This window comes from Gavialis gangeticus, unplaced genomic scaffold (assembly GCF_001723915.1).
Source record: "Gavialis gangeticus isolate Ggan-Ray unplaced genomic scaffold, GavGan_comp1, whole genome shotgun sequence".
In the NCBI taxonomy this organism is placed as follows: Eukaryota; Metazoa; Chordata; order Crocodylia; family Gavialidae; genus Gavialis; species Gavialis gangeticus.
The window spans coordinates 78895387-78907192 of NW_017729033.1; the positions used below are offsets into that span (position 1 = coordinate 78895387).

Genomic DNA, 11806 nt, shown 5'->3' on the forward strand with positions numbered 1-11806 from the left:
ACTATGAAACAACAACCAAGTAACTCTTAAAATTCTTTCAGTTTTAGTAAACTAATTTGTTATTTGTATGAAGTAAAGAGAATTATTTTGTAATTTAAAAAATTGTCACTCAAAAAGAATCAAAGCATATTAATCTTAAATGTATTACCATGAGCTTGGTTAGATGGAGTCTTTGTGTTCTGAACATTAACTTTAAGTAACCATATTCCATGAAAATACAGGTTTAAATTCAGGCAACATCAGTACAATCATTTTTCTTCCTGAGATAAATAGAGTACACAGCAGTTCAATGTAAGTAGACTGTTTCACTTTAGGCTTTTAACTAAGATTTAAAACTGTCTGCTTAATATCGCTGTTTCCAGGCAACTACTTTTAAAAGTAATAATTCAGCCATCTTCAGTTTCTGCTTACTAACCTCACTAACAATACATACGACTACTTTATGTTTATGTAACACCTTTTACCTAAAATGAACACAAAGTGCCTAACAGCTACTTCTGAGAGAGATCCTTTACTAACACCAGCATCCTGCTGACCTGGGAGTGAAGAGTAATAACTGACTGGTGCATAATTAAAAAATGGGGAATATTGACTAAAGCTATGTCTATATATCATATGCTGGAGAAGTGTAGTAATGCCTAAGCTAGCTAAGGCTGTGGATATACATTCCTTTTGTAGAGCTACAAACACCCTTGTAATATTACAAAAAGTGAGTATCTACCTCTATGTGCTCTTTTTAGCACCACAAAAATGACAGATCTGGTTTTCAAGGAGTAAACTTCATGTAGCACTACATTTTCTTGCACCATATGTAACATAGACAGTTACAAGTAGTGCTGCAAAGGGCCTCTGAGACCCCCAGCATCCCACCGTCCTCCACTCTCCATCCCCCACCTGCAAAAGGCAAGCTGGGAGAGCAGTTAGCTCCCTGACAGCCAGTTCAGCCACAGCAAGCCCCACAGGAGCACTGGCAACAGCTGGTGTCCTCACCATGGGAACAGCTGCTACTGCCAGTACCACTGCCACTACCAGGGCAGTGACAAAAGCAGTTATATTCACTGCAGCAGTGGCAGCAGAGAGGCTTACTTCTGGCTGATGCCACAGTTATGTATCAACTAGAGGCAACCTCTCTCCTGTGGTTGCCTTACTCATAGATTCCCATGGGTGGGGTGAGAGGCAAAAGAGCAGGGCCCCCCAGTTGGAAGGCAGGTCTTTGAGGTGTCTTTGTAGCATGCCAGCTGGGGGTTGTGCACGTGCACATGCCCCCACAGTGCTTTATTTTTGGGACACTATAAAATGCTGAGGCTACAGTACTGTAGCACTTGGTTTTTGTAGTTCTACAAATGAACACATATCCATTGCCTGTTCCCAGCAACAGGAGAGCTGTGTTAGCATAGAGCTGCACTAAGATTAATTTACTCTGCTTAGCCTATACAGAATTCCAAGAAGCCATAGCCAAGCTGCTTCCAGTGCCAGGGCTACACTACAGGGTACAGAGTAAAATACATAAATCAAAATTCCCTCTTCCCCAGTTGCATACCAGTTAGCTACTACCCTCCACTCAAGGGGCAGCTAGATAGCAGTTGTGATAAATGTATCGTCTTGTATATAGCTGTTAAGCATTCAAAATTATTTTTACAGAAAAGGCAGTATATAAATGTAAAATGACTAAATATGTATTGTTATGAAGAGTAGTGAACTGTGAAATGGCATCTTTTTATTATTAATGAAAAATGTAATTCTGAGCTTGATACTTTTGGGGAGAACAGAATCTGCACTGTTGTCTCTGCCCATATTACAGAGTGAAAGTGATTTCACCTACAAAACTGAACTAAATAATTGAAAACAGAATAAAGTGAACTGTGAAACTGAACTTATTTCAATCAGTTAAATTAAACTTCAGCCTTATGTACAAAGACATGCATAATGTATGTGTAACATAAATATCTGCCACAAATATATCCCACTGTTAGCTGCAATATGATAACTCTTAATTTTACTGTGTTCCAAATATAAACTTAAAGATCATGATCTGTGCTTTGATATGATTTGTGTAGTAAACTTGGATCTAAGATGAAAGAGATTAAAATATTTGGCATGCTTATCACTGATTATACCACACTTTGTACCCAAAAAGAGAGGCAGGTTCTGCCGCACATTACATATCTCTAAATTGCACTAATGACACTTTTTTCAGAGCCTGAAGAGTTCTACCCTTAAAATAAATAATACAAATCTGTCCTTGGGGAACAGCATTCAAAATCTGTGTGGTCCAAAGAGTTGACAGCATTCCTTTGCAGCTTGTTTCTCTACATTGCCGTCCTGCAAGGCATAGAACTTGAATTGGCATCAGCAGTTCTTTTCTGTGGGGAGCACAGAAAGAATGCTTTAGTAGATATCTGACACACAGGCTTAAGAATTTTGCTTTGAATATTTTATGAAAGGGTTAGTGTGCAAATCCCTAACCAGGTCCCATGAGTTTATAATTTCAGAAAAAGTATAATAGAAGCCAAGTCTGATACCAATTTAGTCCTCTTTATAGTTCATCATGTAGTACTTGTAGTGTGTAATGTGCTTCCAGTGCATAATAAGGCTATCATTTCAGCAAGACAAGGTTCTTCGGGTAAATGAGATATCTTTATTAGACCAACTAAATAGAAAAATAGACCAACACAGCTATAACCAATACTCCTGATAATTTCAGCAAGGAGTTCTGTTGATTTCATCAATAGAGCAGAACTTGTGTATTAAAATTGTAAATCAGGAAATTAAGATGAACAATCCATGAATTTCCTGAAATATTTTCTACGGAGTGAACTTCAAATCAGGGTAGGCAAGAAATAATGATGAGAATTAAAAGGCTGGGTCATAGAAATTTGGCTGGGGAAGGAGGAAACCAGGACAATTCATTTTGAGAAAGCTCAGCTTATAAACATTAACTCTATAAACTAATTTCTGGTTATATTTTCTTACTTTATTTGTTATTTACTATACATATTTCATAGTCAAGATTGCAGAGATTTACATATTGTAATTAATATTCTCAATACTTAACCATTTCTGTTTTCCCAATACTCAGTGTTTCTTACAATAAAAGAGTTAACATTTTACAACTATGCTTGACTCATAATAGTTAATGTTAGATATCTGCCACAGTTGCTCAGTCTTCGCTAAGACAGGCAAAGTAAAGGTGAATTCGATTTACCACTCCTTAGAAAATGGCATTTCAGGTCCTGTTTTAATGTTGTCGTAACTCAGATACTGGGGAAAAAGGTAGACAGCACATATTGGGGGGTTGGAATTAAATAAAGTAGTCATGACACAGTTGTGTGTTTAGTTTATTGTTTAGTTCTTTTAATTGCTTTTCTGTCAGAATTTTGGGTGAAAAAATTATATTTGCAGATTGCATAGCTGAAGAACATCTAATTTTAAATGAAATTGAAATGAAATGAAATAAGCATCAAAGGAGGTTATAGATATATTTATCTTTTGATTACTGGCTATGGACTGAGCCAGGCGACAGAGGGGACGAGCATATCTTGTTCTTATTAGAAAGCCTTAGGTTTCACTATAGAAGTTTTAACAAAGGGTCTGTCTATGCTCCTGTGCCAGCAGGTCCAGGCACTGTGGGGCCTGAGCATACCCTAGCCATCTGTGCCTTCAGGCATGTTCCAAACCAGGAAGTTCATTAGTGAGGCTGCTCCAGGCTCTGTTCTTTAGCCCTCTGTCTCCAGCATGCCTAGGACAGGGCAGCTTAGAGCAGCCCTACAGGCAAACTTCCAGTTGTTGAGTGCATCAGAGGCATGTGTGAGCAAGACATGCTTTAGGCCCTTTCGTTCCAGAACCTGCCACAGTAGGGATGTTAACAAGCTTACTATATGCCAAGTCCTCAGGTAAAAATGAACATAATTCTACTGAAGGAAGTGGAGCTATGCTGACTTACAAAAGCTGAAGCTTGGATCCAGAATTTTTGGAGCAGAATAAGTGGTACTAATATTTGGAGTAATTTAATACTGAAAAAAATAGAAACGAGAGATTCAGAATGATATCTAATTGTAGTTCTCTTAGCTCTACTTCCTGCTTCATATTATACTTTTGTCCCTGAAACCAGTAACAGAAGAAATGGGGTCATTATCTAATACTTTCTGCAGATTGATTTTGTTTCAGAGAATGAAAATGCACGGAAACTGAGAAACCAGTCTCTACTTCTCCATCTGTCAGTTCATTTATCTACCAGTGAAGCTGTTTCAAGAGTTTATGGCTAGCTTAACAGTGCTGTCATAGCTCTGTTATTGGGGTGAAATGGTATAGAAGTTTCTTGACAGTTATAACCCATTGATAAAAATGAGGAATCCCTAGCAGATTATATATTCTGTACAATCCCTAATGCAGCATTTCTCAACCCGTGGGTCACAACCCAAAAGTGGGTCTCAAGACTATATGAAAGGGTCACAGACAAACTTTAAAAATGGATTCTCCATTAAAGGTCATGGCTTTTTACTTGCAGGCTGGCAGAGTTCTGGGCAGTTGGTCAGGAATAAGGGGCAGTGAGTTGGGACTGGCCGTTGATGTTTACAAATGGGTCCTGGTACAAAAATGGTTAAGAACCACTGCCCTAATGAACTCCTAAGATTGCAGAGAATGTGTGTATATCAGTGCTGAATGTGTTCCATGTTGTAATTTGTATGTTAGTGAATGGTTAGGAATAGTACTTTGAAAGGTGTGCCACCTGTCAAACTCTCTCCTAGGATGTCTCTAGATCAAGAAGACTTGTAAGTGTGAGATGCTTAGGCGTAGCACAAGTCACTTCAATCAATCTAGCAGGAGTTAAAATAAAAGTGAATGGTAAAGTAGTTGTAGAATGAGCTAGCAACCCAAACAAGTACTCTGGGTATGTACTGAGGTTGCTGGCCCCAACTGAAGCATGTATAACTACATCTTCACTAGTATAGTTATGTATGGTAGTTAATATAAAGGTAATACATGCCTCCACATTAGATGCTACAGTTATGCTGACTTTTTTCTTATGAAAACATCCCCTAAGTTGCAGGGGGCTTCATTGAAGCAGTCTGGGGAAGTCCGTATCAGGAACCTTCAGACACCATCAAGAAATTGTCTTCATCTACATGTGCTAGATTTGCAGGCTACCTGATAAGACAAGGTAGTTTTTCATCCTGGCATTTCTCATTGGATTGCCACTCAAGGACACATTGTAAGACCCATTTTTTAATCAGGCATTTGACCTAGGAGCATGTCATTATATAATATGAGTCTGTTTAAAGTAAACAGTCTGAAAAAGCAAGAACTAAAATGAAACACTAATTTAGAAAAGGGTGGAAATATTGGAAAGTGTTTGTGAAGGGAAAATGTGCTTTCTCTTAATTTAATATACTGACTAGATAGATATAGCATCAATGGATACTTTAGAAGTTTGTGGATAGTGTAGCTTAGTGAATTATTAAAAATACTTATTTTTATCCAACAATAAATGATGGACCTATTTGTTAAATTTAAAAAAAATTAAAACATTAATAAGGAAATCAGTTAATGTGTTTTTCATTGAATGTTTGCAATCTATTTGTCTACTTTCTTTAAATAGTACAACAGACTTCCTTGGAAATACATGAATTCTTTTCACTTTTAAACAGTAACCATAAATCTCTTGCAAGGTGATAATCCATTCACCCAAGTGTTGTTTCTGCTATTTCATTTACAGGCTATGTTATGTTACTGTGGTTGTGTCCTTTTCATTTTAATTGTCCTTTAAAAAAAACAGAGGGAGAAAACATTTTAATATATTTGTGTAATATTCCAAGCTTTTATATGTATACAATAGAAAATAAATAAAACCAAGTGGAATTCAGGCTTTACTATCTAATGCTTCAGTTTTATAAATGGCATAGTGAAACCTGCATAAACTCCAAGATTGTTATATCTGAGATGCCACAATATTTTTTTAAATTTCTGTAGTTGTTTTAACCAAAGTAAGGTAGTGTGTCCCTTTGACATTCCAGTCATTTGTCTCAAGACACTGGATATCTGTTCTAAATTAAAACAATTTTAGCCCTGATTATTTATGCTAGTGAAATAAGGAACAAAGGAATAGATTCCATGCTTTGTCAGTATTACACAAGAAGTCTACAGTGCCAGGTCCCAGGGGCACCTGTGACACCCCCTGATAGCCTTGTGACTTCTGCTCTGATCCAGCTCCCTGGGTCCCCTTCCTTTTCCCTTTCCTGCCAGACCTTGATTATAATGAGTTGAAGGGTGAATAGGAAAGCTGCCCTCAGTTTCCAGATTTAGCCCTCGTCTGTCTCTGACCAGCAGGTCCCTTTCAGACCCCAGTGGTCCCGATCCTGCCCCTTAACCATTAAGTAGGCCCTCTTGGCCCATTTGTGTCCCCAGGGCACTAATCACCTTAAGGGCTAATTTTGTGGCCTCTGACCTCCCGTGTAGCCACACCCATGCCTCACAGATGGTGCCATTCAGTCACTCTCTCTTGCTGGGCATCAGTCTCCCTGACCTTTACTCCTTAACTTTCTCTAGACTTTCCAGCCCAGGCCCACTGCACTGGACCTGGCTTCAAGGCTCCTGCCTTTATCTCATCTACTTTGACTCTTGGCCCTGATATCCATGCTTTCTCAGGCACTCTCTGGCCCTGTCCCACCCTGTTCTGGGCACTGCTGGACTTCCTACACTCCTGATACTCCCCACCCAAACCACCAGTTTAAACTATAACAAGGGAAAAAGTTCTCTGGTCAAAACACAATTCCATGCTGAGTCTGCACCAAAACATTAGTTCCTTAGCTGTACCACAAACTCCACTCTGCCCTGAGTCGTATCCCCTTGCAAGCCAGCAGAATCCTCCTTGCTTTTTCCCCAGGATAGCCCAGATATCAGCCAGGAATTCTTCTGTAGCCTTCCTTTCCTAGGGCTCTTTCCCCTTCAGTTTGCAAAGCTAGAATGGCTGCCCTGTCTCAGGCCCTGGGCTTATATGCTCCCCAATCCCTGCCCTTCCCCAGCCACCCACAAGAGTTTTCATTATGGGCATGATGAAAGGCTTGCCTTTCCTCTTGCAGCTGACCCCTGCTCAGCTGCCTGGGCTCCTTCTGCTGCAGTTTCACTCTCTTAAAGTAACAGGAGCCCTAGCTCACTGTTGCACAGAGTAAGAAATTGAACCCTACCCTCTTTAGCTCCAGGATGGGCTGCTGACCAAGCACTGGGTTATCCTTCCTTCCCATTCATGGGTACTAGCCAGCATTACAGAACTGTAGTAGTAACTGTTTAGGATTGAGGTAACACAGTATAAAGAAGACTGTATGTCAGTTGTCTACATTCATGGTATTGGTTGACACCAAATATGATCCCATAAATACCAATAATTATTGGTATTTTTATTATACTGTGTTAAAATATGTATTTATGGTATAATTGTAAAAATGAAGAAATAATAGTGATATATATCTTTAAAAGAAGGGATTCCTGAACACAGAGGATATTCTTTTTTCTGTAACTATTAATGTAAACTAAGCTATGGCTGAATAAATATAGTTGGGTGGGGATCAAGGAAAGAGAAGTGACATAGTTCTGGAAACTCCCTATTTCCATCCAGCTAAATTCATAGCTCTTCTCTATGTTGTGGGAAAAGTCGATTCTTCAGTGTTATATAGTAATGAGAAGCATACCACCTGGTTTGTATGAATGCCTGTAAAATTGAATCTAGTGGTAAGGAATTTAGTGCACAGTGTCTATTTCTAATTGTGTGCTTGTTCACTCTTAACAGGGACCCCCAAAATATGGTTTGAAGGATTACTATGCTTGTGTGATGACTGTTACAAGCAAACACCTCAGAGAGCTACGGAAGCAATTTCGGAGTCGAGATATGCTGAGATAAAAAAGCAGAAAGAAAAACTCCAACATCTAACTAAAGCTATTCTTTCTCTATATACCTTGAATGAAAAGCACCTTCACATAGGTAGATCTTGTATCTTGTACCTGCATCAGCCAATATAGGCTTTTTCACTTGATTTGCTAACCTAACTATAAGTGTATTTCCAGCCACTTTTCCACAGTGTATTTTATTTAAGGGATGACCTACACTGTCATCTGCCTATAAAAGTGCATTTTAATAATGTATTTTTAAATATATTTATGTTTATATTTATTTTAAGATATGTAGTTTATTTAAAATGAAACAAAATATGGTGGGAGAGAAATTCTTTGTGCTACAATATGAATTTGCTTTCAGATAATGAGTATTGAATGAAGCTTATGTTTAAATCAAAGATGAAAATATGTTTTGTGTAGCACAACAATTACATGCTGAGTGTAGAAGTAAGTCTTTATGAGCCAACAAAACTGTCATTTAAAAATAATAAAATTATCAATAGCAGCTGTGACATGGTATAATGTGAATTATAGTTTTACATGAGAGGTACTATGTGGGTCTATAATGGCCAAACACTCTCAGTCTTACTGATTTCATGTAATAGTCTACTGATTTTGTGATGTGTTATGTACACTATAATGAAAAGAATGTCAAAATAGTAACATTATCTTGTTAGGTAATACAGTGCTATATAATGAACAGGGTACATTTTATTTCCGTTGTCCCTACAGGTTGAAGGATATCTTTACTTCAGACTATGAATTTATATATTTCTTATTAACAGTGCACTTTTATGTAAAGTAGGCATGGTATTGAGTAGAAAATGTTGCTATTTGGCTTGCTAGCATGCAGCACCTGAAAAAATATAAATTTCATCCGGATATTATTTTTAAAACACAGAACAAGGAATGCATGCAGTAGCACAAAGCAACAGCCAATTGCAAAATGTTACAATAACAAATGTAAATACTTCAATACTTTAGGATAGTAATGAAATTCAATTTTAGAAATAAATAAAAAAAGAATTAGGGTTATATAAGGCTTTGGAAGCTGCAAGCCTCTATAACCTTCTATCTGTAGATGTCAATGTTGTGTAAGATGATTTTTAGTTGAACAAGGCCATAAATGAGTAGTGACCAATGAAGCACAAATCTATTTGTTATTTTTATCCCCTCTAAATTATTTTTGCATCAGAATATAGCAATAATATTTTAAAATATCTTCACTGTTTTTACAGTTAACCTCAAAACTAACGTTCTGACATGCACAATATAACATCACTCTTGAGAATGTTTGAATGTAAAACTAATCAGTAGGAACAATCTCTGCATGAAAGCAGAACAGTAGCGAAGGGAGCTTTGCTAGATACAGGTTAAAATATATTCTCTGTAGGGATTTCCTAATATTAGTCCATTAACGTTGTTATCAGTCACAGGGGATAATGTTTGGCTAAGTGGTGCGCTTCAAACCCAGACAAATTAGTAGAAACAAAACAGTATTTTTTATGTTTCAGTGCGGTCACAGAAATAATTAAAAGCAGGGGTTATTTTTCTTTTGTCATGTAGAATGCACTGAAATACCACATTGCATCATTAAATGAGGGACTAGAAAGGGATATGTAGAGCTTCTATGTTGTTCAACTGTTAAGTCCAGAACTGCTTAATTTACTGTACAGTTTTTCTCCATCTAAAATCAATTGAATAAAAAGCATGGTGTTTGAGAAATCCCATCTTGAGAATTTCAGTGAAAAAAACAAACAGTGCTAATTAGAATATTTTCTTCTCATTTACCAGTATTTTGGCAAACATTATAAGAAAATGCTGGTTAGAAATCTTCAGAAATATTTTATTCTAGTCAGTATTTCCATGGGAAATGTTTATGAAGTCTCTAGTGCATTCTCATCCCACTACTGACAAAAAAAAATATTCAGAGGTGTGGACTAATGCTGATAGTGTCAGATCCTGCAGTTGACAGTATGCGGTATGAATGAACTGTTGTCCCTATAGACAGCCAACTACAGAATCAGTCAATGTGTGTGATGTCCTGACGTCATTTTTCCAATTTCCCATTTTTTCAATTTCCAGTGTCTGTATTTCCTAAATACAAACACAGGAAAAAATATAATGCATATGTAACATCTGCTTTTGTTTAACAATAGCTATTTATATAATAATGTACTATATGAATAATGCTTATCACATTCATACTTCTTTATCGCAAATAAATGCATATGAACTGTTTTCCTTTGTTGCAGTGCAAATTAATACGATTATTTTGTTATAACAAGATAATGCTTTCTTAGCACTTAATACATACAAGAGTGTCATAAATCACAATTTCCATCTCTTTACCAAAAAAAAATAGAATCTCATGCTGTCTTTAACAATTTTTAAGAGCTGTGTGTGTTGTCTCCTGCCACAGACATGTGTCTCCTGCAAAGAGAGATGACAAACCAGAACGCTGGAACCTGCCATCTGTCATAGGCGCAACCAACCCCCTGGATATGGAGCAGTTGGTGTGTTGGCTAGAAGCTCATTGAAGATAGCTAATACATAGTTTGCTGGCAGCACAGAAAATGTCTATGCTGCAGTTGTGTTATGCAGAGGTGTCAGTGGAAGGCTCAGCTTAGGAATTTTTATGAAGTAAATTCTTGTACTGCCAAAGTAATCTTTGGTTACTTACTTACAGGGCACGTCTACACGTGCCTCTCCCTCCCCACCCCCGGTGCAGTTGTTACTGCGCCATCATTTAGTACTTGCTTTAGGAAGTACTGAATGACAGCACAGCAACAGTTGACAGCGCAGTACTGAATGACAGCGCAGTAACGGTTATTTTTACCAGCTACGTCACCATAGCGACGCACTATAGTGAGATAGCTTGCCACTACGGTGATGTAGCATTGACACCACGGTTTGTGCCTGCTGATGCTACGTTGCCATACGATGAACTATGTCTCCACATTGCATTGTTATGCTGACATAGCGTCTCATGTAGATGTGCCCACAGATGTTAAAAAAAAGGTGCAACTATCCTTGTATGCTCAGGAACTGCCACCTTTATCTCAGCAGCAGTAACTTGTGACAGAAGCAGGCTCCTGGGGTAGCTGTGACTTCCAGGTGCTGCTGGCGTGATTGTGCTGTTGTGGCGGCAGCAGGTCTTTTCCCCCTCAAGCTGGCATCCAAGGCAGCTGCCCCAGTCATGCCACCCGAGCTATGCTACTGGTTTATGATAGGATCTCAAATTATTACATCTGTAGCTTTGAGAAGCCGCATACAGGCAGTCCTTGATTTACAGCGTTTCAAGTTACAACATTTCGCACTTACAACATTTATAAATTGACACCCTGTTTCAACTTTATGACATCAGTTTCGACTTTACAATGCTCGATCTGACGTGATGCCACGTCAGCAAACAAGTTTGCTGTGTCGCCCATCTCCCTGGAGAACATCTGTCCAAACTTCTTTGGACACTTTCTTTAAGGAAGCAGACGAGACTCCAGAATAACCTGCAGCCAAGACTCCTGAGAAGATTCCAGCCAAGAACCCTTCAAAAAGTCCAGTAAAGTCACCTCAAAGAAGTCCTTGCAAATCAATATGATTGCTATTTACAATATAAATATATTAATGTAGCTATATTATTCATCTATAATTGATTGAGTACAAAATTCTGAGTTATTTTTGGTGAAAATAGGGTATCAGGCCTTGCTTCAGCAACCAATCCTCATTTATAACATTGTTTCCTATGGGAAAAATGGTTCTGAGTTACAACGTTTAGACTTAGGACGCATTTTTCAGGAACCAATTATGTCATAAGTCCGAGGACTGCCTGTAGTCCTGACTGTCTGGCCTCCAGTCTCATGCTGGTGACTACTAACTGTTGAGAATCTGTGAGTTTTTCTGTACTGTATGGTTCTCTCTG

General features: G+C 38.1%; 1 protein-coding gene across 2 annotated transcripts in view; it reads left to right on the forward strand.

Moving 5' to 3' along the window:
• The window catches only part of MICU3 (mitochondrial calcium uptake family member 3), a 119423-nt gene extending 109295 nt beyond the window's left edge, over positions 1–10128 (forward strand). For both annotated transcript variants that reach the window (XM_019526257.1, XM_019526258.1), the window contains exon 14: positions 7784–10128. In XM_019526257.1, coding sequence (XP_019381802.1) covers positions 7784–7894 — 111 coding nt within the window. In that variant the 3' untranslated portion in view covers positions 7895–10128. The remainder of the gene's footprint in view (positions 1–7783) is intronic.
• The last annotated feature ends 1678 nt before the right edge of the window (positions 10129–11806 follow it).